The 27711-nt window shown below is 37.3% G+C and overlaps 2 protein-coding genes, 3 non-coding genes and 1 pseudogene across 5 annotated transcripts; all 6 read right to left on the bottom strand.

Annotated features, from left to right (window-relative positions):
• Positions 1–4459: 4459 nt before the first annotated feature.
• Positions 4460–7970, bottom strand: LOC148209275 (uncharacterized). The gene is made up of 5 exons (XM_088117474.1): positions 7802–7970; positions 6454–7669; positions 5940–6408; positions 5036–5817; positions 4460–4871 (listed from the first exon to the last, which is right to left on the bottom strand). Exons 1-5 carry the CDS (start codon positions 7968–7970, stop codon positions 4460–4462), a joined length of 3048 nt encoding a protein of 1015 aa, XP_087973600.1.
• Positions 7971–9894: 1924 nt separating this feature from the next.
• On the bottom strand, positions 9895–13059 carry LOC111010122 (3-ketoacyl-CoA synthase 19). The gene is made up of 3 exons (XM_022283453.2): positions 12152–13059; positions 10989–11337; positions 9895–10270 (listed from the first exon to the last, which is right to left on the bottom strand). Exons 1-3 carry the CDS (start codon positions 12938–12940, stop codon positions 10014–10016), a joined length of 1395 nt encoding a protein of 464 aa, XP_022139145.1. The 5' UTR covers positions 12941–13059; the 3' UTR covers positions 9895–10013.
• A 6867-nt stretch (positions 13060–19926) lies between these two features.
• LOC148209274 (U5 spliceosomal RNA) lies at positions 19927–20044 on the bottom strand. The gene has a single exon (XR_015787519.1). It is a non-coding gene; the product is annotated as a U5 spliceosomal RNA (small nuclear RNA).
• A 1179-nt stretch (positions 20045–21223) lies between these two features.
• On the bottom strand, positions 21224–21339 carry LOC148209273 (U5 spliceosomal RNA). The gene has a single exon (XR_015787515.1). It is a non-coding gene; the product is annotated as a U5 spliceosomal RNA (small nuclear RNA).
• A 1253-nt stretch (positions 21340–22592) lies between these two features.
• LOC148209272 (U5 spliceosomal RNA) lies at positions 22593–22707 on the bottom strand. The gene has a single exon (XR_015787514.1). It is a non-coding gene; the product is annotated as a U5 spliceosomal RNA (small nuclear RNA).
• A 3560-nt stretch (positions 22708–26267) lies between these two features.
• Positions 26268–26371, bottom strand: LOC148209271 (U5 spliceosomal RNA; annotated as a pseudogene).
• Positions 26372–27711: the final 1340 nt, after the last annotated feature.

Genomic DNA, 27711 nt, shown 5'->3' with positions numbered 1-27711 from the left:
AAATTGGAAGGGGTGCTGGTTCCTCGTCTCTGGCGAGTGGCTTCTGAGGGACGGAGGGGGTGAGCCGACCTGCCAAGTCCCAGTAGAGTTCGGGGACGTAGGTGAGTGTCTTAGGCGCGAGCTAGGGGTGTGTTTTTGTTTGTCTTCTTAACTCGAGCGACCTCGTTGCTAACGTCGGCTTGTTTTGCAGCTCTTCCATCCCCCGTTCCGAGGATCAACGACAAGTCTTGGGAGATCATCAAACGAGCCCAAGGTTGGAGACTAAAGTATGCGCTGTGGGGTGAAGCACTCGTCTCAAACTCCCACCTCTTCTCCAGCGGCCTCAGTCCTCACGATCAACCAGGCGAGCTCAAGAAGCTCCCCAAACCTCGGCAACGCAGCTCGCAAAAACGCAAAGCTCCTGAAGGTAACTTCTTCTCGGCACTTCAACTCTTTCAACGGAAGTCTCTGAGTTAACCTCGTCCTTTTTGCAGGAATGGCTTCCAAATTCCTCGCACTCAGTAGTACAAAGCGGCAGCGGGCCTCCGCCTCGGTTGCTCCGCCGGCGCCCCCCCAAGTTCGTCATCGCACAAGCAGCGCCGACGTCCCAGCTCCAGGGCTGGCTAACTTGGCGAAGCTTCAGTCCCTCCAAGCTCAGCCCCTACAGACTGTCGCTGGGGGTGAGGGATCGTCCACCCCTCTGGTGAGGAAGAAGCGAGCGAGGGATACACTTCCCTTCGAGGAGGTCAACTCCCGATCTCCGCCTCCCCCATCGTGGTCGACTCAGAGGAGGGGTCGCTACATGGTCGGGGTCATGGCGCCGAGCTCCCACTCCCTTTCAAGCTCGCTTTCTCCCGCCTCAGTATTCACGAGGCCGCGACGAAAGTGAGGTCCTCGAGCTCTCACCTGGCGGAACGAGCTATTCAGACGCCCGAGGATGCTGCGGAGGCGGTGAGAAAGATCATAGCTCTTGCTGCGGAGGTAAGCTCGTGTCTACTCTTCGCTCCTTTTTCTTTCTCTTTCCCGATCTAACCTTGAACTTTTGCAGCTGCATTACCACGCCTGCCTCTCGGCCTCGATGATGAGCTTGGAGCTCGGCGGACGGGACTTGAAGGAGGAGGAGACGAACGCCTCCTATGAGCGAAGAATCTCTGAGCTCCAGGCCGAGGTTGAAAAGGTGCGAGCCGAGAAAGAGGTCGAGGTCGATAGGTCGAAAGCCTTGATAGACCAAGCACGCACGGACCTGAAGAATGCCAGGGGCCGAGCCGAGACCGCAGAGAAGGGCTGGAATGAGGCTCGACAGAACTTGGCGAGCTGGGCCTACTTGGAGAAGAGAATCAAAGAATTCCCCGAGTTCGACGGCCTAGCTCGCGATATTGCAAACAAGGGCTTCTACTACGCCATTAACAGGCTCGACACTGCCTGCTCGGAGGACGCCATCGCCACCGTCGAGCAAGAATACGAGTCCATCTGGGTGGAGCGACCTGCTGAGGCCGATAAAGAGGCTGAGGTTGCTGGTGCCGAGGCGGGGTCCAGCAAGCCCGTCGACCCTCCCCAGGAGTAGATCGTCTCGGCCGTCTGTTGCTTCTTGCTTTTCCTCTCTTCTTTTTTTTTTTAAATCAAATCTGTACTGAGCCGAGGCATATATACCTCGGCTCTCCATTAAACTTTTATCTTAAATGAAATGACGTCGTTTTGCTTAGATCCGAATTATTCTTTCCGAGGTCCTTATACTTGTTGAAATTTAATTAAACCTTAATAATACCTCGGCTTTTCATCAAACTTTAAATTCAATGAAAACAAACTTCGTCCGAACTTGAGCTGTTCTCTCCGAGGTCCCTATACTTAGAGAAATTTAATTAAACTCGAACTTCAATTTTAGCTTTGGCCTCGTTGTCTGAGTTTCTCAAGTCTTAGTAATTTCTTACTTACACTACAGCTTACGAGCCAAACACTTCAGCTCGGCGGTGTGCATTTGGGATAACCAGGTTCTTACGAGTTGACCATTGCTTCGCGCGTTTGTATTATTGTAGGTTGTTTAGCATAGGTCATACCACGTAGTCTTCCTTGGCCCCCATTTGATGTAGCTCGGTAGTAGTAGGCGACGCTAACGGATAAAGTCAAATTTTGCACAAGTCATTGGAGATTAGCTTTCATTAATGAATGAAATTTTACACGTCGGATTACACGCATTTCACTGATAATAAACTCGCAAATGCTCGGCATTCCATGGGTGAGGGAGTTGTCTCCCGTTTAGGTCGGACAACAAATACGCTCCAGGTCGGAGTATTTTTAGGACTCTGTATGGACCTTCCCAGTTCGGCTCAAGTGCTCCGACATGCTGCATTACCTTCTTGAGGACGAGGTCGCCAGGCTTGAACGTTCTGACTTTTACCCTGGCGTTGTAGTACCGAGCCATACGGTTCTGATATTCTGCTAGTCGGAGCTGGGAGTGAGATCTTTTCTCCTCGAGGAGGTCAAGATTCACGAGTAGGACTTCACTGTTGGCTTGCTCGTCGAAATTCTCAACTCGGGGCGTCGGCATGCCGACTTCCGCAGGGACAACAGCCTCCGACCCGAAGGCTAGGCTGTATGGCGTCTCGCCGGTAGATCGGCGGGGTGTAGTTCGGTAAGACCACAATACCTCTGGTAACTCTTATGCCCACCGACCTTTCAGAGATTCCAGTCTCGTCTTCAGACCACGCTTGATGATCTTGTTGATGGCTTAAACTTGCCCATTAGACTGCGGATGGGCAGGCGACGAGCTGAGGTGACGTATGCCGAGCTGTTGACAGAATTGATTAAATCGGGCACCGTCAAACTGCTTTCCATTGTCAGTAATGATAGCGTTCGGTATACCGAACCGACATATTATGCTCTTCCACACAAAGCTGACGACTTTCGCCTCGGTAATGGACGCCAGAGGTTCCGCTTCCACCCACTTGGTGAAGTAATCTACAGCTACTATGACGAATTTCAACTGTCCCTTCCCCGTCGGTAGCGGGCCGATCAGATCTATCCCCCACTGGGCGAAAGGCCAAGAGCTTGAGATCGGCGTTAGCATCTCCGAGGGTTGTCTTAAAATGCTCGCGAAGCATTGACATTTGGCACATGTTTTGGCGAACTCCTTGGTGTCGCGCTCAATCGTCGGCCAGTAGTAGCCCTGGCGGACGTCCTTAGCGGCCATGGACCGAGCTCCTCCATGGTTCCCGCAAACCCCTTCATGAATCTCGCGCATGACATACCTCACCTCTTCCGAGTCGAGGCATCGCAGTAATGGTAGGGAATATCCCCTCTTGAAGAGCTTACCTTCTTGCATCAAGTAGTGAGCAGCTTGGCGTCGGAGCTTCCTGGCCTGGCTCGGATTGGCGGGGACAGAGCCATTGACCAAGAAGTCTTTAATCGGGTCCATCCATGTAGGCTGAGCTGACCCGATCTCCATTACCTCAGGCTGGTCGATGGACGACTCAGCAAGTATTTCGACTGGAACCGTTCTTGGTAGATCGGTCTCGTATGCCGAGGCGAGGCGAGCCAGTGCGTCGGCTTTGGAGTTTTCGGACCTCGGCACCTGTCGAATCACATAGTCTTCAAACTGGGCGAGGAGCCCTCGGGTTTTGGCCAGATACCTTTCCATACGGGCTTCCTTTACTTGGTATTCCTCGGTAACCTGATTGACAATCAGCTGGGAGTCGCTGAGAATCAAAAGTCGCCTCACGCCCATCCCTCTGGCGACCTTTAGTCCATTTATCAGCGCCTCATACTCGACTTCGTTGTTGGAAGCTCGAAAACCAAACCGGAGTGCATACTCAAACCGAAGACCGCCGGGGCCGAGGAGCAGCATACCTGCCCCACAACCTTTCTCATTGGACGAACCATCCACATAGAGTGTCCACTGGTCGCGGACATCGCCCCCTAGTCTGAGTGGGGTCAGCTCGGCGACAAAGTCTGCGGTTGCCTGACCTTTTAACGCCGTTCTCGGCTCGAAGGCGATGTCGTGCTCACTGAGCTCTAGTACCCACTTCATCAGGCGACCCGACGTTTCGGGCTTGTAGAAAATCTACCTCAAGGGGAAGTTTGTTGGGACGATTATTTTGTGTGCCTGGAAGTATGGTCGTAGGCGTCGTGCCGAGGTTACCAAGGCTAGGGCCAGTTTCTCAACACAGGGGTAATGAGCCTCGGCCTCGGTCAACGATTTGCTCGTGTAGTAAACAGGGCTCTGCCGCCCTTCCGTCTCCCTGATAAGTATCGAGCTCACTGCATTCTCCGACACTGCTAGGTACAGGAAGAGTACATCACTAGGCAGTGGCTTTGACAACAAGGGAGCCGAGCTGAGGTATTGCTTCAACTGCCTTAGTGCAACTTCGCAATCGTCGGTCCATTCAAACCGACCCTTTTTCCTCAGTATTTGGAAGAAAGGGTGGCAGTTGTCCGTGGAGCGAGACACAAAGCGATTCAAGGCTGCAAGTCGGCCGTTCAACCTCTACAGCTGTTTAACATTCCTCGGCGCTTCCATCTCGAGGACAGCCCTTATCTTGTCCGGATTTGCTTCAATTCCGCGTTCGTGGACCATGAACCCGAGGAACTTTCCCGACGAGACCCCAAAGGCACACTTGCTTGGGTTGAGCTTCATTTGAAACTTTCGAAGCACGCTGAAGGCTTCTGCTAGGTCGGCTAAATGGGAGCTCGTCTGCTTGCTTTTCACCAACATGTCATCTACATAAACCTCCATGTTTCGTCCGATCTGCTTTGCGAACATCATGTTGACCATCCGCTGGTAGGTCGCCCCGACATTCTTCAGACCGAAGGGTATGACATTGTAGCAATACAACCCTTGGTCAGTAACGAAGGCGGTATGCTCTTGGTCGGGCACATGCATCCGAATTTGATTGTACCTGGAGTAGGCATCCATGAAGGAGAAGAGTTCATGCCCTATCGTTGCGTCGACGAGCTGATCTATCCGAGGCAGGGGAAAACTGTCTTTCGGACACGCCTTGTTGAGGCTCGTGAAGTCAATACAGACGCGCCACTTGCCGTTGGGCTTTTTAACTAAAACTACATTAGATAGCCACGCGAAACTTCTCTTATGAATTTAGCTCGTAGCAACTGCTCGACTTCTTTACAAATTATATTGCTTCGCTCGGCGTCGACAGGCCGACGCTTTTGCCTCACAGGCCTATAGCTAGGATTTATATTAATTCTATGCACCATTATACTTGAGTCTATACCCGGCATGTCGTCATGAGACCATGCGAACACATCAGCGTTTGCTTTTAGAAAATCGACAAGCTCCTCTCTCACCTCGGCCCCCAGTTTGCTGTCAATGCTGACCTGCCTTTCCGGCCCCAGCAGGGGGACAAGTTCTAGTTCTTCAGCTGGGGTGCCACGGCTCGACTCTGGTTCGTCGGCACACGGTTTGGGCGCGCTCGTGACCACCGCACAAGTGGCTGTTCCCTTCATCGCAGCGGCGTAGCATTCTCTGGACGTCTTCTGCTCACTCCGGACTGTCGCAACTCCAGCCGAGGTGGGATACTTCAAGACCTGGTGGTAAGTAGACGAGACTGCCCTGAGATCATGAATCAAGGGCCGACCAATTATGGCGTTGTACGCGGAGCTCCGATCTATCACAACAAATTCTACGACTTTAGTTATTTGTTGATCTCCCTCACCGATGGTAACAGGGAGCGAGACACATCCTTCTGCACTCACCGACTCCCCTGCAAAGCCGACCAATGGCGTCAGGCTGAGCTTCAAGTGCTTCTTCTCCCACCCTAAGGCCGTGTAGGTCGAGAACGATAAGATGTTGGCCGACGCTCCACCGTCGATGAGAACTCTTCTCACCTTCACGTGATCTATGAGTGGGGCGATTACTAGGGCGTCGTTATGGGCATGTGCACTCCTTCGCCGTCTTGGTCGTCGAATAAGATCGGCATCCCAGGCTCGTTGGGGTACGAGGTACAGACCTCGTGTGCTGCTTCCCGGGCCAGAGCTTTTCTCTTCTGCCCCGACTGTCCCCCACTTGGGCCCCCATGGATGGTATTTATAACGATGGGTCGATCTTCCTTCCGTCTTGGCAGGGGCGATTTCTCTTGCTTGTCCTCCTGAGCCGACCCCCCTGGCTCCGCCCTTTCACGCCTGCCGACGTATTTTTTCAGATATCCCCTCCGGATCAGATCCTCAACCTGCTCCTTCAAGTGGAAACAGCGTGAAGTGTCATGGCCATGATCCTTGTGGAATCGGCAGTAGAGCCGCTTGTCTCGTTTCCCTGGAGGTCGGCGGAGCTTTTCCGGGGCTGCGAAAAGTGCCTCAAGGTCGGTGTCTTCGGCTGCCGCGTAGATCTCCGCGATTGAGGCATTCAACGGAGTGAACTTGTCAAACTTCGGCCCCCGATGGTCTGAAGGACCTTTCTCGTCTCGACGGCCTCTACTCTTGCTGTCGTCAGCCCGTCGAGACGAGCTCCAACCGTCGCTGCGCTACTTCTTGGGAGGAGGGGACTTTTGGTCCCGATCTTTACCACGGTTGCTCCGCCGAGCTCCATTGGCTTTCCACAACTCCAAGCCGTTGATGTACTGGCGAGCTCTAGCGAGCATCTCGTTCAGGGAGGCTGGTGGTCGGCTTCCGAACTCTATCGTCAGGTTCCTGTCGTTCAAGCCCGTGGTGAAGTACATCATGGCGATGTCATCGGTGCAACTTACCACTTTGACATGCTCGTCCATGAATCGAGCGATGTACTCTGTCAGGGACTCGTTGTCCCGTTGCTTTACTGTTCCGAGGTGAGAGGGTGGCAATTTCAACAACTGCCGAGCTGAGAACTGGTTGATGAACAACCTCCTCAGCTGTTGGTAACTGTCGATGGACCGGGGCTTCAACTGTCGGTACCACAATCTTGCTGAGCCTTCCAAGGCTATTTGAAATGCTCGGCACTTCATAGCGTCGTTTGCGGCCAGGAAATCCATCTTCCCCTCGAACACCTCTACGTAGGAGATCGGATCTCCAGATCCGTCGTAAGAATTCATGATTGGAGCCTTGAACCTCGGTGGGATAGGCGCATCCAGGATCGCTTGGGAGAAAGGCGGTTCCTCTTGCTCGGCCACGCGATGCGGATCCACAGGCCTGCACTGTCGCTTGAGATCTTCTATCTCCCTCTGAAACTGATCCCGGAGGAGGTCCACTTCAGACCGGAACGAATGGTCAGCGTGGGAGGATCTCTCTTGAACGTCGACCACTGGGCTTTCCTCCTCATCGTCAACCGAATACTCCCGATCTTCGGGTGCCACTACTCGTCGCCTCGGCGTCTCGGCACCTCGGCCCTGATGGGCGTTGGAGTTATCGAAAGATGCCAAGGGAGTCCGAACTGGTCGGATCCTCGAGCGCCGGCCCTCGACCCGATCGTCCTGCTCAGGGCGGTCGTGAATCTGTGCTTCCAGGGGACTGCCTGTCCTCACTCGTTGTGGCTTTCGCGAGGGTGCTCCAGCTCGGGCCTCCTTGCGGGGTCGGAACTGATATTCCATTCCTTGGGTGGGATGCATCGGTCCCTTTCCTCGCATGGGATCCCTAGAGATAGAAGAGCCGGACACCTCGCTGCCTCTCTCGACCTCCTCAAGCCTTGCTTTGACTTCCTTGAGCTCGGCGATCACGTTGGCTACCATGACGGGGTCCACGCCCGCATCAGCACTTGCCCCGGAGCGTGCACCTGTGTTTCCCCAACCCCGGAGGTGAGGTGCGCGGGGTGGCAACCCGTTTCTCTGAGGTTGCAGTGGCGGGAATTGATCTGTGGCGAGGTGGAAATCCCGGACTACTACGGGATCGGATGTGACTGGCTAACCTCCATTCTCCTTGACCGCCCCCGCGTGGGGTCGTTGTTTGACGACGGGAGTTCTGGCCACCTGAGAATACGTGAGTCGAGGATGGGCTCGGGAAATGACCGCATCCCTCATCGGAGAGCGGATGGGCGAAAGTTGAGATCCTGACCGCTGGGAGCGGGTTTGGGCCATTGGCTCAGATTGCAAAAGGTGAGGCTGACTTCTAAATATGTCGTCCCCACAGACAGCGCCAGATGTTTGAGCCCGAAATTGATTGGGCTCGGACACGATTCAGATCGGTGTGCTTAGGACGAGTTATAGCCAATAGTCCCGCACCTCCCTTGAACAGTTCTTGGGACCTGCAAAACAAAGTTAGCACTCCGACGAGCAAGTTAGTTCTGGTCCGAGCTAACTTGCCGAGTCTACTTAAGATTGCATACCTTGCATTTAAGGCAAAGGTTTCTATTTATAGAAATTGGGCCCGACAGGGATTCTGACACACCCTAAAATCGCGGCGTGCTGCCGGGTACGGAAGGGACACTGTTACAGATTTTGTTTCAGCTCAGCTCGGCACTATAGGTCCTACCCTGACTGCCGACCTGAGTAATTTGGAGTTGACTTCTCCATTTTGCCCGCGTGTTCAACCAGCTCACCTTTAGGATCATTACACGTGGCAGGCCAGGATTCGCCTCCAACAATCGATATTTGGAGTTTTTATGAATGGTCCATCGAAAAAAGATAAAAAAATAAAGAAATAAGTAGTAACTATTGATTTTTGCATAGTCTAAGATCTATCTCATTGAGAGGTGTCTAGTCATTCATGTACGGCGTCACGTTAGCTGATTAGTATGATGTGACATACTGACAAATGACTAAAAAAAGTGAATAGCTGGATAAAATAAATGTCACGTACGTAACAATACCCTCTAGTTTCTTACACACAAAGCACTTGTTTTGTTGAATGGATCAACGACTGTAAACTATCTTCATCTTAACTAATCTAACATTAAATTTGAATTTAGATTTGTCAAAGCGAGCATAGTTTAGTCATAATTGACATATATCTCTAATCAAAAGGTTGTAGGTTCGATCTCCCACTCCACATATTGTAAAATAAAACTACGTATGGATTTATTATTTGTTTGGGATAAAATTTTGAGAAAATATTATTGAAATTTTCAAAATTGCACATTGATGATCTGAGATTATGAGTGGGGTTGGTTGGTCATTTACTCCACAATTTAAATAGGAATCAAGTTGACAAGTTGGTGTCAGAGACAAAGCTTTCAGAAAAGAGAGTTATTGAGAGAGGAATGCAGAGAGTCCACACATTTTACTTTGACCATTTATTGCTTCATCAAACTCCCTCCTTTCTTCCTTCATGCCTAATGCTACTCTAAATCATATAATCAAAATCTTGCGGGTTTGTCGGTGAGCATCTATCTTCTTACTCACCGCTACTAAAAATTTGGGTTCTTTATTATTATAATTTAAAAGAAAAAATATAATCTTTTTTAATTTCTGCATTTTTTTTGTCAAAAATTTAATGGTGGATTAGTAAGAGATGGATGGTGATCCGTATATAAATAAGTGAGAATCAATGTGGCAATGCAGCTAGCAAAAGCGACATTTACAACTATTTTTTTGACTCTCTACTTTTAATGGTTATCAACTATTAAGAGAGGGCGCACTACAAAAATTAGGTCTTTCAGCGATGAAAATATTTCGTCACTGAAAAGCAAATTTCGTTGCTAAAGATTGTTGGCGACGAAAACAATTTCATTGCAAGCTTTGCCGCCGTACATGAGTCGCTGAAGACTTTAGGCAACTCGAAGCACGTTTGCGACGAAAATATATTTCGTCGCATCAATGACATTACATTAAGATGACGAAAATGTAATAACGTGGCCGAGCGACGAAATAACAATTTTTGATGAGAGAGGGAGGGAGAGAGACAATCATATTTATGATGATAAAATGACTCTTTTAAGAGAATTATCAAACCACACACATTTTATCTCGTAAATCAATCTGAACATAGTTCAACTAGTTAAGACATATACATCTTCGACGAAGAAATCGTACGAACCATATATTTTAACCCATAAGGGAACAATTAAAATCAAATTATTTATATGTATTGGAATCTAAAAACCAAATTGAAAACATAATATGGAAAGAAATACGAACACTTTTGAAGAAAATTAAGGGTAAGAAATTAGGGTTTAAAGTAATTCAAAATTCAATAGTCCTAACGAAGTTGAGACACTCATCGTTGATCCAACTGTACTTCTCCATGAAAGGGTTGACTAAGCACTGGGGAGGGTAATGATCAACACAGTCTTTCCATACATTCTCATCTTCCAAATCTCTCGTCACTTCCCAAGCACAGTTATTGCACTTGAATCCAGCTCCAAAGCTTATCATCAAGATTCTATCTCCTTTCTTCAATCTCTTCTTCGCTTCCATGTACCCGAACACGTACCAAAACCCTGCACACAAGAGCGGAGTTAGAAATTTTTGTGATCTTTCGATTCTAAGATCGTATCATTTAAAGTATTTTAGTGTCGAAGTATTTAGTTAAAGTAAACGCTTAGCTAGTGACTAGTTAACTAGAACAACAATACTTAGATGTTTATCGATCTGTACGCATCTTCTAGAAATTTAATTAACAGCTAAAAGGTAGAAAGATATCTTATTTTCTGCACCTTCCTTTTTTCTATTGGTAAAGAATTTAATGGTGGGTAAAAAATATATATTCTGAATGATAAATACCATGTTGTGGCTGACTACCATTCAATTTTTAACGAGAGCGAAAAATATAGAAAGGAGAGAGAAAAAGATATATTATTTCTATTCATTTAAAAAAACCAATAAAATTTTTATTGGTATTGCTAAATATTGCTCTTTATATATATATATATTTTTGGGTAAAGTGCTTAAAGAATTATTTTTCTTTAAAAATAGTTTTTTTTTTCCAGAAGTTATTACATAAATTTGTTTTACATAAAATTTTCAGGAAAATTGCTACCCTCCATTTCCCGCCCTGCCCTTGTCAGTGTTTTCGAGTTGACGTTGAGCCTTTTATATTCTAACTTTTTACTTTAATCTTTCGGAGTAGATTAAATGAAAATAAAATTTAAAATCCTTTTAATATAATTAAGAAGAAAATATTAAAGAGCAAGAACAATTGCCTTCCTTCATCCTTACCTGCAGACGAGGTGTTTCCGAATCGATGCAGCGCCATTCGAGCTGGCTCGAGGTCGTAAGCGGTGAGGCCCAGGCTCTTCCCGACGCTGTCGATGACGGCCCTCCCGCCGGGATGAATACAGAAGTGTTCCACACCAGTCTTGAGATTCAATCCCACAAGTTGGCCTTCAGCCATGGCTTGTTTTGCTTTGTTTTGGTTGAGAGAATAAGCAATGGCGTAACGAATGAGGTCGATTAATGGCAAAATCTTCGGCACCAAAACCCTCAAGTTCATACCAAATATTTTTGCCGCTGCTTTTGGGAGATTCTTTGTCAGCCTAAACCCACGATACCCTTGATCATCTTCAACCTTTTCAATAATATCAAATTATTAAAAGAAAAATAATAATAAATTTATTGCAACTGGATCATTTTAAGTTCAAACATGTAATGTCTTTTTCTCTTCAATTAATATCCATGTTGGATCTCGTGCGAACTTCCAGTGTTGATAAAATATGAATAAAAGATTTAATTTACTTCGTCATTTGTGCATTTAAAGTTTATTGTAGTTTTATTGATAGTTTAACATGATATTATACTAGAATATTATCCTATCCTCCAAAATTAATACTTATTTTATCTTCTAATTATATATATATATAATCTTTTAATTTAAAAAGAATTAGAACAGGACTAATAAGAGAGAAAATTATAAAATCATAGCCTCGTTGGACACGATAATTTCGTTTCTAGCTTTTACAAATTGTGTCTGCTTTTTCACAATTTCTTTGGTACGTCTTTCACGAATTCCACCATAGTTTTTAAAATTTAACTCAAATTTTGAAAACATTTTATAGGAAACTAAAAGTAAAACAGTTACAAAACATGACATTTTTAAACGGTAATGGAAAATACTCAACTCCTTATTATCATTGAAAAATTGACCACTCGCTCCTTAATATCAAGAAACAAAGTGTTTTTCAACTCCAATATCGCTATACTAACATTCAAACTCATAAATAAGAACGACACACAAATAAGATTACAAAAACCAAATTCTCAAAAAATGAAACCCAACCACATCTGCCAAATCTAAGCTTAGGTCAACTGACACCATCTGGTTAAAATCCCGCCCATATTATATTAAAAAAAAAAAGAAAAAGAAAAAAGAAAAGAATCCGCACCTGAATACAACATTGATAGGCTTCGTCATTAGCACCAAGATGCGTCCGAACCAAACACTTGAGCTTCAACATGGCCTCATGTCTCAAATCTCTCTTATTCGTGAAAAGCATCGAACACCCACCAGACCGAAACAAACAATTCGACAGAATCATCTGTTTCTCCTTCCCGCCGTACCAATTGGGGCCAATGGACTCCGTCGCCACAACAACAGCGTAGCAATTCTGGTAGCACTTGAACAAATTGTTCACCAAATCAATGGCCACGATGCTGGCGCTGCACCCCATCCCGGACAGATTGAAGGCTTTGATGTCGTGCCTCATTTTGTAGCGGTTGACGATTCTGGAGGTGAGGCAAGGGGAGGGGGAGAACAGGGACACGCTCACGACGACGATGTCGATGTTGGACGGGGACACGCCGGGGTTCTTGGCAAAGAGGTTGTCGAGCGTGTCGAAGATGATGTCGTCCATCTCAGAGACGGCGTCGTTTAGGGTCGGGGAGTACTCGCGCCCGTCGAGCACGTTTTTGGGGCCGTACGTGTGCTCGCCGATGCCGGAGCTGACGATGGTCTTGAGGAGGAAGCGGTACTCATCGAGGGAGAGGTTTCTGTTGCGTTGGACCACTCGGACGCAGGTATCGGTATCGAGTTTTCTGGTTGGGTCGGCGGGTTTGTAGCATTGGTAGGCGAGCATGTAGCAGCATTGGTTCCGCCATTGGAGGAGGAGCTTGAGGAGGAGGGAGATGGCGTAGAGGAGGAACAGGAGTGTTAGTGCTGTAATGATGTCTTCCATGGTGGGTTGGCGTTTAAACTTGAGAGACAAAGAGAGAGAGGGGGGGAAAGAGGATGGGTTTCGTGTTTCTATTCAAGGATTTAAATAGGTTTAAATCTTGTGTTTTAGCTAGTGGAAAGAATTATTGAATGAGGCTGTTTTTTTCCGTACTTGGGCCTTTTGAGCCTTGTCGTATCATTTATAGTGTTGTTATCAGTTTAGGCAAAAAGCGGTTTCGATTATAGAGATCCACAACATAGTCACACTACATCAATTTCGAAAAATTAAAAAAGAAAAAAAGGACTTAATAAGGATATTTTCTTTTTCAATAACCACTCTTTATATGTTTTTCGATATATTTCTCGATTCCTTTCTAATAAATAGACTATTGTAACTTTTATGGTGGAGTTTCTTCTTCTTCTTTTTTTTTTTGTTTTCTATTAATCTTTTTCTTCTTGCTTAATTAGGCTTCCTCTATCACATATTTATATATATGTTAAAAATATCATATATTAGTTGTTTGAATTTTTAAGATTATTTTATTTTGGTTACTAGACATGGAGGTAGTGTCATAGCTATGATGATTTTCAAAGGCCAACTTACGGAGAAGAGAAGGGGTTTCTTGTTTTATTTTGTTTTTATTTTTTGGTAATGTTTTCCTTATTTCTGATATTTTTTTTCATGATTATTCTGTTTTTAGGTTTATTTTATTTTGGTTCCTAATTTTTTTTTTTTGAAAATGTCTATTTTATTTTTTAACTCTAAAAAAAAGTATTCATGAATATTGAAGTCATATATATTGATTGAGAGGAGTGATAAAAGTAAAAATGTGATATAATTAAGTGAGGTAAAATAATAGCAATATTGATAAAAATAGTTATTTTTTTTTTAAGTTTATTGACAAAAATAAACATTTTTTAAAGTCTTGAGAGATTAAATATATATAACAAACTCAAGAGACCGGAGACCAGAATAAACGTCATTCAAATACCAAAATGGAATAATCAATAACTAATATTAAATAATCTTAAAAGTTTAGACCAATATAAAAATCTATAATATCTTAAAATAAGTATTGTACACTTTTAAATAATTTAAAAATTCTTATTATTAATGTTTTCGTTCACATCATCAAAATTTTGCTGACACTTTTTATATTTCATCAATATTTCTATTCTATATCAGAAATGTCGAATTATCTTTCTTATTGATATTGATATGATATATAAATATAGGGTTAAAAAAAGGGCTTCAAGTTCAGGTGCAAGTTGAGTAAATTTGTTCCATTTTAATGCAAGTCTAAATAAAGGGAGTGACAAAGTCCACTCAATGGAGGTCTTCCCGACATATCTTCAATAGCATGCTCTTACTTGCTTTCACCCATACATTCGTAGTCTACTTTGTTTGAAGTGTCCGTTTCGAGTGCAAACAGTATTGCGGAAGTTCTTGTTGAAGTATGAGGGTGCATTGGCGCCTAATTAGCTAGGCCCTTTTCTTGCCGTTACCAATCTTCAACCTAACCAAGTATTTGACCAGATAGTAATTTAAAGCTATGGTAGAGGAAGAAATTTATTTTGTTGCATGAAATTTGACATTTAATTTATTCTAATTCTTGTTTTTTTAGTATGCAATTTCGGTCGTTGAATTTTTAATGAGGTGCTTTTACAATGCATTAAGTTTTTGTTTATTGAATATCATACAAATTAAATTCTAGTTTCTAGCTTAAATCACAAAGTTATAGTATTCACAAAAAGAAAGTAAAATCCATGTACTATAGTACACATTTTATTAGATGCAATATAAAGATTTAATGCTAATAAGGAACAAACTAGATTTTCATGTATTAGTTAAAGGGCTAAAATAAGATTTATTTTCAAATATGGTTTCGGCCTTTAAATATTTTTTTTATATATATTAATTTTTTTCATTGAACTTTTGAAAGGTTGACGGTTCTTGAATATATTTATATTTTTTAATATTTTTAATCATTTAACATTTGAATCTCAATTTTAATCTTTAAACTTTCACTCAATATCATGTTTAATTCCTATATAAAATTAATAATGTAGATATTACATGTAGATAATGAAATAATGAGGTAACGTCAAAACTTCTAACTCCCGCTTCCACAATTAAAAATTGAATAGAGTAATTATAGCATATTTTTAATTAATTAAATGTAAAATTTTTACAATTAAGACTAAATGCCTAGGGTTTTAACAAAAAGTTAGCTCAAGAATTAAGATTTGAAAGTAAAAATAAGCAAAAGATGAAAATGTATTTTAAAAAATCTAAGAAATAAATAGAATTGAAGAAGGGAAATCTACCTCTAAACCTAAAATGTTAGAAGCAAACTTTTAACAAAGTATACAAATTTATTACTACTTAAATAGCCCTTAAGAAATTAATAATGACATATATATAATTACAGGGTGCTAATGTTCTAAGAATTTCATACATCTCAAACTTTTCAAAGAAAAAAAAAAGGAATTTCATACATCAATAATTTGGCTGTGTTATTCATAATTTGATTCAATAATTCAATTTCAATAATTTATTAAATATTCCTCATTGAATTATCAGATCTATTAGGTGAGATTTACATCCAACTTCTCCTGAGAAAAAGTGACTGTTATTAATAAAAGTCATAAATGAAATTAACCATTTATGTAATAATGGTGGCTTTCTAAAAAAAATAATAGTAAAATAATAAATAATGATTGTAAACCCTGAAACTTAATTAGACCAACGAAACTCAAGAACATACTCACTATCATGAGTTGATCTAGTGGTCTATAGGAACTACAGGTAAATTCTAAAGATTTAATTTCGTATGATTTTCTTTGATAAACCAAATGTAATAAAGTCAAACGAATTCAGACACTTAATTCTTAGAAATCTCAATCTCTAACTGTCCTGGGCCAGATTGTGAGCTAGAATATTTCTTCCTTGATTTGTGTTAAATCTTCAACACTTTCAAGTTCATTTTTCATCTCCTTTTGTTTCCTCTATTACCTCAAAAAAATTTCAATGAGATTCAATTCTTGATTTGTTCATAAATATTGTTATGTTGTGTACAAAATGAACAAAAAGATTTTAGAAAGAAAATTAGGCTAGAATGCATCAAAATCTGAAGTGGAGATCCCAATAATCAAGTTTAAAAAGTTTGTGATCCTATCCATGGAGGGCGATAATTAGGTTCGAGCTTTGAGGACCACTGTACCAATGCTAAGATGAATTAGAGGAGTAACATGTAAATATTTGTTGAATCAGGTATTGTTTTTATAGTTTAATACAAGAGGTAGGAATTCGAACCTACAACCTTTAAAAAAGTAAATACTATCTTGACTCGTTGAACTATACGCATGTCGGTGAAATGAGTTGCTTAAGTACTGGTCCAAGAATTGGGAGAATTGATTAATGCGCAACGAAACCACCACAATAAAGGTTTCTTTTGTTTTTGTTTTCTTAATTTTTAATTTTGGGTACAACTACACTAAAGTTTGATAGTCCTCTTTTGTTATTGTTAGGTATAACTTAAATTTTATGGTCCTTTTTCCCTTACTAAGTATGAGTTGGTTGAGTCGTCTCTGGAATTCTCCCCTCTCATACGAAAAAATGTAGTAAATAGCCGATTTTAAGGTTGGAAAATTACGCTCGCATAAATTTAATATGTATTTTTAAAAGTGTGATAATTTTTATTTTTTATTTTTCAAATATAGAGTAGGTTTGACTTTTTTTAACCTGTTTTATGTAACATTTGGATTCAGCTGTTTTTGTAAAGTTTTAAATTTTATATTCTATTTGAAAATACACCTCGTACATTTATTTTATTCTAGTGATGTAAATAACTCGATTTATTGTTTCGAAAAAAAAATTATATATTTAAGAATTACCCCGTAGATATTCTATAAATGATTGATACCATTATAAATATGATTCAATCAACAATTCTTTTAATTAATTATTAACCAAATGATGACCGACCCTACCTATAATTAAAAATATAAAAAATAAACATTTGATGTGTACATTTAGTGACTCACGCATAGCCACAGATTAAGATGTTTACAGGATAAGGATAGGGAAGGCTTCTTCGTCCTCGTCCCTACCCCATTTAACTCTCCATCCATGTGAAATTCTCGAGAAGTTTCGCATGGATCAAGATGAAGATTTTCGATAGGAAATTCAAGGGGATTGGGTTTCCATAAAATTTTTTCCGTTTATTTTTATTTTTTAAAATGATTTCTCATGTAAATATTTTTTTCTTAAAAAAATTTCTAATTAATTACTTAATTTTTAATGATAAAACCTCGTTAACATAGTCTAATCCTTTTTTATATGCACTGGATGGATGGGTACGATTTATTTGTATATATATAGAAATTTCTAATTAATTGCTTAATAAATGTATTTGTATCCATTTTAGATCTTAAATTTTAATAAATGACAATATATTTATTAAAATAGTCTCTCCAACCATAAAAATATTTGCTTAGCTAGAAATCTCTAAAAAAATCTCTAAAAATGCACAATTTTTTTTTTACGGAGATAAAAAGGCACAATTAACTTAATTCTAAAGAATACAAAGTTTTGTCCTTTTTTAAACCTATTCAATTTATATATCTTCAAATTTTAATTATCTATTTAAATAGTATAAATAAATAAATGTAGCACAATACATAACCAATATGTGACTTAGATGTTCCAATAAAACTTAAATTTTTTTTTTGATTTGCCCAGGGACAAAACCATATGTCACTTCATTGTGCCACGTCAGCTATACAGGGTGCTGTGTTGGCTTTTCTTACTATTTGATTAAAAAACTATATTTATTTGTTTTATATAAATAAAAAAGTATAAGAATTAAAATGTAAAGGGCAAAAAAGGCCTAGAACAGGTAGAATATTTTTGTACTAAAAAACAGTTGAATCCTTTTTGCACACTACATTCCTAAAATTAAATATTTTAGCTGTCATGTTGCATATTATTGGTAATGGACATGAATTAATTATTACATTTGTTTTCAATAAATAGTGAATTTAAATGGGCGGAAATTTGAACTTTTCAAAAAAAATGATAATATGATAACTTTTCCATATTTTTTGTTTATGTTTTTTTTAATTAGGCTTTTTTTTCTTTTTTTATAATTCCATTAGTAAATTTCTACTTTTTTTTTAAACAATAAATTCTAAACAATTTTAAAACAAAAACTACTTTTTGAAAACTACTTTTTATTTCTAAAATTTGGCCTAAATTAAAAGAAAAAGTGTTTACAAAAACTATATAACAAAACAATGAAAGTAAGGTTTCTAAGTTTAAATTTTAAAAATTGAAAACATAAAAAAAACCTAAATTATACTAAATTATAGTAAGGTATGCTACTTCAATTTATTATATTATCAATAATTTTATCCGTATAATTGGATTTGGTGGGGTAAAAGATTCTATTTTTCTACACAATTGGACTATATTCTCTTATAAATTAAATTGTCGGTGAAAAAGTGAAAAACTTGCCAAAGCTACTTTTGATGGATACAATAATATCATCTTTAATTTTCTTGAGGATTAATTATTACAATAATTAAGATATATTTATAGATATGACTTATTGAATGTTATAATTGAAAATGGTTATATTGAGACAAAATTTATCCATCAATCAAAACAATTTGAAAATCCAACTAGCCCTAACAACCAAATTTTTTATTTCTTAAGTTTAACAACGGAGATCGAACTTTTGACTTCAAGAGACGAAGTACTTACTAGTTACCGTTGAATTATGCTCATATTGACATAACAACTCAAAATTTAATATAAAAACGAAGCTTTAGATTTCTAATTTAATTTATGGTTTAAAACATTAATTCTAACTCGTTTCAAAAAAGGGGAAAAACATTAATTCGAACCCAATATTTTGATGAAATAGTATATCTAGTTTAGAGTGGTTGCAGCTTTAATAACCTTCTAGGTGCCAAAATTTAAAATTTAGTAAGAGGTTATTTCTATGAAATTTTTTTTGGAAATATAATACTCAAAATTAGGTGGTACTTCGTGATAGGTGAGAACACGCAACCTAGTTTAACATAAATTATTAAAATACTAAAAAAATATGATTCTAAATATTGAGACAAAAATGTAGAGGTATAAATTATATGGTAGTATTGATGGAATATCGATGTTGATAGATATTTCTAAAAAAAGTATGGAAGAAACTTAAATATCATTAGAAATATTTAAATTAATAAATAACTTTCTTGCATCGAGGAGAAATCTACGTGAGGACTAGGAAAATTTGGTTAAATTAAAAATATTGTGTTTATTTAAGCAGAAGATGGAATATCTAGTCAATATGAATATAGTTTAGCCGTTAAGCGTTAACGTACTTTACTCATTATTTTCCGTGCATATTTCTTTTAATAAATTTAAAATCATTATAATAATTTAAATAATGACAAATCTATGGTAATACAATTTTTTTATATTACATGAAAAGAAATTTAATTTAACTTTTTCATTATGAAAAGAAATTTAATTTAACTTTTTCATTATCTTTCTTCATTTTTAATAGATGTTTCAAAAAAAAAAAATTTAATTGTAACAAAAAAAAAATCTTGTACTTTTCTCCTTGCAGCAAAGGTGCATGCGGTGTAAAGTTGAACTTTTAAAAATGTATATCTCTTTTTGTTTCTTTTTTATATTTTTTAAAGTACAATGAAGTTTAACTCTTAAAAATGTAAAATTTGTCTCTTTTTTTTTCTTTTTTCTCATGTTTTTTAAAGTAACAAGTCTCAACCCTGAATCATGATTTTGTTAAATGAAAATAAAAAACTTTTAAAGAGAGAGGCATATTGACTTATTGCAAATTTATTGGACAAATAGAAGAAATAAGACGAGAAAAAATGGGATAAATTAAATTTCTGCTTACCCTTCTAATCATATATTAATTAAAAAACATTTAATTATATCTTATTTAAAAAAAATTTATGAAATTAAATTTGTGTTGGATCCCTTTCAGAGAAAAGGGACCTCCAAAAAAATGCGTATGCCACGTGGAGCAGAGAGCACACGGTATTCTTTAGTAAAAGGCGAAAGTATAGTTCGCTGTGTGCTCATTGTATGACTCCGTGAATTTTAACTGAACTATAGGTACATTTATATAGGCGCTGGACGGCTCAACTTCAGCGATTCTTTCCGATGTGGGAATTTCAGCTTCCACGATTATTGTGTTGCTCTATTTTAGGGAAGTATCAAAAGAGTCAATGGGATGGCCATGCACCATTTTTTATCAATTTAGTTTACTAAAAGAAAATTTCAGAATATACTTACAATTTCATTTTTGGATGGATATTTTAAAGTTTGTAAACTTTGTAGCTATTTGAAATCTATGGTCGGTGTTCGATAACCAGCAAGAGAGGAAAAGATCATTTTAATGTTAGCTTTGTCAAAGTGGTTTCATAATCATCAAAGTCAAAATGACTATATGAACTATTAGAGTTTTGGTATGAAAATGTTGAAGAAGCTTACTCCAATAGACCATTTGGTTAGTATCTAAAAGGAAGAATTGACCCTAAGAAATCCCATTAAGGTTGAACTAAACGTAGCAGAGTGAATCATGTAGGTGAGGAATCTTGATCATGATAAGCATGATTTTTTTTGCAATTACCTGCTCCAGGTATAGCAATATTCAATAGAATTCAATCACATACACTATTTCAACATAATCATCACTAACTCACCCACATGAAAAACAAATGTTGGGGTAGAAATTAATCTCTCAATTATGCTCGAAATGGTGAATTATGCTCAGTTAGCAGAAATTAATTGTTGAATTATGTTCAATTAGCAGTCATGTTAATAGTTTTTATAAAAGCAGTTATCTGTTACCTTCTAATTTTAGTTAGTTTAAGTTGAAAGCAATTATATAAATATAAATGGAAAGAAAATACTACGCTTGATTTGTCTGAAGAATCTACTTGTGATATGCACAAACATCACAGAAAGATATCAATCATTAGGGTTAGACTGGGCCAATCTGTGGCCCAAAAGAAACATCTGTCCGCCAGGTCTGAGGCCCAGATTAGATTTAACAATTATAGAAGTCCACAACGCAACTCCATTGTCTGGGCCTGAACTGATCCTGAATTTGTTAAGTAGCATCTGTTTACCTTCTTCTAAAATTGGATGAGTAGATAATGTACTGGGCTTCGAGCCCAATAAGCTTAGAATTATAAGGCCCATTATCGTCGAAAGCAATTACTTATTATTTAAATGTAAAAATTTTTAACCGGCATTTTAGTGGGGACCACTCCAGTAGAGGGACCCTCCAAAAATAGGCGTATGCCGCTTGGAGCGGCAAGCACACGGTATTCTTTAGTAAAAGGCGAAAGAATAGTTCGCTTTGTGCTTACCGCACGGCTCCGTGGTTTTGCATGTCAGTGTTGGGAGGTTTTAAATAGGGCAGTGGATGGGTTCAGAAGAGCTCATCTTTTCGATGTGGGAGTTTTAGCTTCAAAAAAGGCCATGGCCAAATGGGATGTGAATGTGGGATTATTCGCTTTGGAAGAATTATAAATTTCATTTTTTATTTTTTATTTTTGCTATTTTTAAGTAGGGGAAATTTGTAGATGTTAGAAATGTGTTGGCAATGTTTTAAGGATAAATAGTAATTTACTTGGAGAAGAAATAGATATGAGGATAGACTTTTATTTGAGTTTGAATCGTATTGAGAGGTCCACTAGAGATTAGAAATTGTTGAAGAAAGAAGATTTTCTTTAGTGACCTATGAAGAAGAATGAGATTATTTGGGTGTTTAATTGATACTAGTGAATGTCGTGTTTCTTAAAACAATCTTAATCGTTAAATTGAAGGTGCTATTTCACTAAAAGATATTTTAATAGAGAGCTTTTATAATGAAGGTAGTGTATGATATGAAAGCTTACTTCATGGACCTACAACTAGGGCAACGGTCAAGAAGTTTTGATTAGCATCAATTAGCTAGACATATAAAATTGTATACTAGCCCTTTTTTTCCCTTTATAGTTGAGACGAATATGCTATTAAGGTTCTTGAATTAATGTTATTAAGGTATACGATGTCCAAAGGAATTCTTGAACTTATTCTTAGAAGTCTCGTATCAACTATCAAATGACATGACGAAGAACAAAATGAAATGGCAGTTAAACCAGTAGTACAAAGAGAAAATAAATTTAACCTAATAAAATATAGTTAAACAGTAGAATAAAAATTTTAGATTTGTTAAAAGATAATACGTTACTTTTTAATTAATTTGATATTTTTTTTTAATATTAAGATTTTTCTTATTTAAACTACATTTTAAAAATATGTATTGTTAAAACTACCCAACCTTAGAAGCATTATTCCTAAAACTTTTCCCATTGTAGGATAGCAATCATTATAACAAGGCTTAAGCGCTCTCAATTTCTTCCAATCGTTATTTATAATAAGGTTTATAGTGGGCCAACCTTGGCCCAAAAACTCCTTCGAGCCGAGTGGAGGCCTAGAGCATTGATTGAGCCCATACTGGGTGGATTCCAAACTGGCCCAAAACTCAAAAGTAAAAACAGCCCAAATAACACATACTGGACCGTTATTAAATTGGTTAAACATAGAATTATATTCAAAAATTTGATATTTGAATTGATGTGGGGCCAAACTCCGAAGAGAGATCCCTCCAAAAATAGGCGTATGCCGCTGTGAGCGGCGAGCACACGGTATTCTTTAGTAAAAGGCGAAAGAATAGTTCGCTCTGTGCTCACCGCACGGCTCCGTGAACTGATTTAAAGAGATCGCTGCCTTTATATAGACGTTGGAAGGGCTCACTAAATGCTTCCTTTTCGATGTGGGATTTTCAGCTTCTAGGTTCAGATATTAGATAAAGCTCTTGATGGACATTTCTGAAGAAGCCCATTATCAAAAGGACAAGTATCAAAACTTTCATATTTTAATTTTGAGTTTTGATACAATTTTAGAGAAAAATAAACAAACAATATAAATTCAACTAAATATTATATTTGCAGAAATCACTCTGCAACCATAGGACTTGTTATAATCTGATCCATCACCTCCTAAATGGCTAAATTTATGAAATTGCTGTAATCAACCTCAAATATTGTGCAATCAAATTCTTAAATTGCAGGATTGTTACCATCAAAATTAAAAGATTTGCGCCAACCCAAGTTGAGCTAATAGATTGAGGCATCAATTTTAACTAAAAGGTCATGAGTTCAATTCTCCATCTTATTGTATTAAAAAAAAAGCTCAAAAATTTTACATCAAATTTTTATTTTCTAAGATCGAGAAGCTGTAATATTAGAGCTTTTGAATTTATGGAGTTAAAAAAATTTTAGATTAAATTGAAACAATCTTATAGTTTGAGTGTTTGATCATAAAATTCTTATTGTTTCGTGCATTTTGATATATTTAAGAGTTTAATGATATCAATTTAGATGAATGATTGGTCAAATTGAAAAGTCGAGACAGATTTTTTTCCCCTTCTATCAAAGTTAGGCTTGACTCAATTACAAAGATATTGCGTAGCAAACTTGAAAACATATTAAAAGCAATTCATTTGTGCTACTTACTTAAAATTCTTGTATATTATTATTAATTAGAATAACCGAAGGTTTGACTTCTGTAGTCAAGTTTGTCTTTTTTACTTTAATTATTTTAATTACGCATAACAAATTTTGCTATGTTTCAATTAAAAATTATACTATTTTTTTTTATATAAAATTTAAACTCACAACCTAAATACATGTTTACAAATTTCGAGTCTTAAAATTTATTCAACGTAAAATTCCCTAATTCATGGACCTCTGTGAAGATTTCGGGAAAAATGTTTTTTCTCTTACATTGTTCTTCTAGAAATTATAAGGCAAATTATAATGTGTTTTAAAAACTTTATGTGCGATTATTTTCAAGGAGTCAATGTTAAAGAACGTGTCAATTGGATTTATTTTTAATTTTTTAACGAGTCAAGTAAATTACTTTTCAATTTCTAGCATTGAATGTCACTTTCATTATAAAAGTAAAATATATCCTAATCTAATTATTAATAGAAAAACCTTAAATAATCATCACTGTAATTTCCTCCCCTAAATTCTCTTGGACTTATTCCAAAATATATATATATATGTATATATATGTATTCACTAGCTAACATTTACAAATTAAAAAAAAAAACTCTAATTAAATATCATTTTTATCTTCATCCTATCAATTTTATCCCAAATATATGGTTTATAATTTGTCAGCCATGCGTGAGAATATTTTTTTGAACGTTATTTCAAACAAAAAGTGACCAGTAGCTAAAATTCACCGCATTTTTCAAAGTTTAAGATGAATATTGTAATATGTATCCAACTTTATGGTGCAATTATACGAGATTTAAAGTTCTAAAGTAAAAGTTTAATTTTTTTAAAAGGAGGATGTGTAATTTTGTTAATTGACTAAATCTCACAAGCTTGACTATTGTAAATTTAGTTTATGATTTTTAATCCCCAATTTAATTTCCGATTTCCATTATATATGCATGGCAATGCGAGATGAAAACTATTATTTTTTATTTATATATTTTGTAGTAGGTTGAACAGTCTGCATGGATATGATAGAGACTTGCAATTATATTTTGGAAATGTTTCTTAAGTCGGAACAAGAAACTGAAAGAAAAATGATTTATTTGATGTGTACTAAGATCTTGTAGCTAGGGATAACTTGTTCTTTGTTTTTTAGCTTCCAAAATATGTTTCTACAATTTTATTAAAAATATTGAACAGTTTTTCTAACAATATTAAGTTTTCATTTCATAAATTTAACTCTAAAAGAAATTAAACTTATAAATTACCATAAGAAATTTTAATTTTCTATTGAACTTGATGAGTTAAAATATTTAGATTATAGATAACTCGTAAATTAGTAGTCTGGGATTTTTTTTAGTACAACATGTGAGGGCAGGGAATCAAACTCTCAACTTCCTGATTAGAGGTATATACCTATTACCGTCGAGCTAGACTCGTTTTGACAATTTGGTGGAAAGACTAAAAGATAAGATTGTAGTTCTAAAATTTGTATGGGAACTATTATCGGAAGATTGTGCTTACTTCATGACCGAAATTCACCTAACTAATTTTCAACTTTTCATTGTTTTTTTCAAATTGAATAAGAAATCATTCCCTACCTACTCTAAAAACTTTAAGAAAAATTATTTTTAAAAGTTAAATATTCCATAAAATAAATTATTGAAAAAATAAAAATAAAATAAATATAATTTTTATAGTAAATAAAACAAATTGTTTTAAAATTAACAATATATTTGGGTTTTTTCAGTCCAACCTAAAAATATTTTAGATAAACCTATTTTAGATAAACCAACTCAACTCATAGAATTTCTATTTATTTTAAATCGACCCAATTCAAAAAAGTTTATAAGCCAATCCAAATCCAATTCAAAAAAGTTTATAAGTCAATCCTGTTTTTTCTTTAATACTCAGATTAATCAAAAAAGTTTATAAGTCGATCCTGTTTTTTTTTTAACACTTAGATTAACCAAAGTTGTTTTTTCTTTAACACTCAGATTAATCAACATTCAGATTAATCAAAAAAGTTTATAAGTCGATCCTATTTTTTTTTAACACTTAGATTAACCAAAGTTGTTTTGTCTTTAACACTCAGATTAACCAAAGTTGTTTTTTCTTTAACACTCAGATTAATCAAAAAAGTTTATAAGTCGATCCTGTTTTTTTTTTCAAAGTTGTTTTTTCTTTAACACTCAGATTAATCAAAAAAGTTTATAAGTCGATCCGATCCACCTTAAGCTATGGGGCCTGAGCCTGTTCCTAAAGCATAGGCTCTCGTACCAAATCCTACGTATAAAGAAGCCTAGGCCGACGCCAAATCTGCACCTGCAGAATATAAAAAATCTTCCAAATCATCAAATGAATAGTACAAGATCTGCTTTCATTATATGGGCAATACCGATCGACTTTAGTAGATCATATGGATGTAGAAAAAGCTTCGGATTTGAATGAATTGGAAACATCCTGTTTTTTTTTTTTTTTTTTTAACACTTAGATTAACCAAAGTTGTCTCAATTTCGATTAGATTAACCAAAGTTGTCTCAATTTCGATAGAAATTTCTAAAAAAGTTATAAAAATAAAAAACTATTAACAAATAATCGTTTATTAAAATAAGTTAAAAATGCTTAAAATTAATATTATATCTTGATATTTTTTATATTTTATCTATTGTTTTTTTTAACATTATAATAACCTCGATATCAAAAACATCATTCGACTTAAGAATTAATGTGAGGTCCACACCAGACAGAGGGACCCCTCCAAAAATAGGCGTATGCCGCTGTGAGCGGCGAGCACACGGTATTCTTTAGTAAAAGGCGAAAGAATAGTTCGCTCTGTGCTCACCGGACGGCTCCGTGACTCCGATGACAAATGTTGGTCGCTTTATATAGTTGTTGGACAGTTCACTGAGGCGCTCCTTTCCGATGTGGGAATTCAGTTTCTAAGTTTTGTATGTTGCTCTTTCTTCTGTCCAAAATCCAAACTGTGAGTGTTGGATCGATCCCCTTTCCAATTCCATCGCCAGTTTTTAACAGTTTTTTGAAAATCCCCTATTTTGGGAATCGAAGTAATTGGTTTGGAAAAAGATTTTATATTTATTTCATGTTTGGTATTGTTGAGTTTATAAAATTTGTAGAGGTTATAAATCTTAATGTCGATGTTCAACGATCTATTAGAGAAAAATGAGTCGAGTGGATGTTCAACAGATGTTAGTGTATTGTTTATCAAAGTGATTCCGACGGTTAAAGTTATAATAGTGCAATACCTAACCAAAGAGAAGATTCAACAACGAGTGGAATCTTCGAGTCGAACATGGTTATCATGTTATATCAAAATGAATGTGAACAATCTCCAACACTTAGCTTTTTATTTACAGTATTCAAGAGATAAGAGTTAAAATATTAAATTATCAAACCTGGAACATAAACTCTAAAGTCCAACTTCAACATAGAAAAATATTAAGAAAAAATCTCTTCAATGTTATATTTAATATATAAATATTAAATATTTTGATGGGATCTGGTATTAGTGCTGATACGATCGTACCCAAATATTAAATATATGTTTTTTTTAGGAAGATATACAATAAATCGCCTCTAAAAGATCAAAGTTTATAATGTTAACATACTTTTTCAAAATTATCTCACACAATTTTATATTTTTTACCATTATATTTTTCTTTCTTAACTTTTTTTAGTTTTCTATTTTAAAAGTTGTTTATAAACACCCAGAGATAAGAACGGCCTGCTTGAAAAGTTCGTTTCTTACTGCTTTATTTTGGATAAATGGTTTCGACTACAGTGGAACCGTGTGGATTCTAAAATTTTGTTTGTCGATGTCATAGTCGATGCCCCATCCTTCTTTTATACGTTGATGACAACATTCTCATTAGGAATGAGTGAATGATTCTTCTCTTTTATTCAATTTCATCAAGCATCTTGACAACCAATTTGTCTCTTTCATTCGTTGTATTACTTTCTCGACAGCGAGGTATCTCGCTCCACCTTTGAATTTCGCCTAACCCAAACAAAATATACTCATGGAATTCTTATCTCATCGAGACTGCCCTGCGCTACGCCTATATCTCCAAGTGCCAAGCTATCCGCTCCTACTCAACGAAAAAAAAAAGCAGGCTAACAAAGTTTAAAGAAGTAAAATATAAAATTGGGTAAAATACGCTTTTGTCATGATGT

The sequence above is a fragment of the Momordica charantia genome (genome assembly GCF_013281855.1).
Source record: "Momordica charantia cultivar OHB3-1 chromosome 9 unlocalized genomic scaffold, Mcharantia_2.0 BLBB01000009.1, whole genome shotgun sequence".
In the NCBI taxonomy this organism is placed as follows: domain Eukaryota; kingdom Viridiplantae; phylum Streptophyta; class Magnoliopsida; order Cucurbitales; family Cucurbitaceae; genus Momordica; species Momordica charantia.
This window is presented reverse-complemented; position numbering and strand designations above follow the sequence as displayed.

Bases quoted from the DNA above. Each gene is read 5' to 3' on its own strand.
- LOC148209275 (XM_088117474.1), bottom strand. From the start codon at position 7,970: ATGGCCCAAACCCGCTCCCAGCGGTCAGGATCTCAACTTTCGCCCATC. The intron at 7,670-7,801 runs GTTAGCCAGTCA...GGGGAAACACAG, and splicing joins GGCGGTCAAGGAGAATGGAG to GTGCACGCTCCGGGGCAAGT. The intron at 4,872-5,035 runs GTAGTTTTAGTT...TGCCTACTCCAG, and splicing joins GTTTCGCGTGGCTATCTAAT to GTACAATCAAATTCGGATGC.
- LOC111010122 (XM_022283453.2), bottom strand. From the start codon at position 12,940: ATGGAAGACATCATTACAGCACTAACACTCCTGTTCCTCCTCTACGCC. The intron at 11,338-12,151 runs GTGCGGATTCTT...ATTATTGAAAAG, and splicing joins CCTATCAATGTTGTATTCAG to GTTGAAGATGATCAAGGGTA. The intron at 10,271-10,988 runs GTAAGGATGAAG...TCTTGTGTGCAG, and splicing joins CGGAAACACCTCGTCTGCAG to GGTTTTGGTACGTGTTCGGG.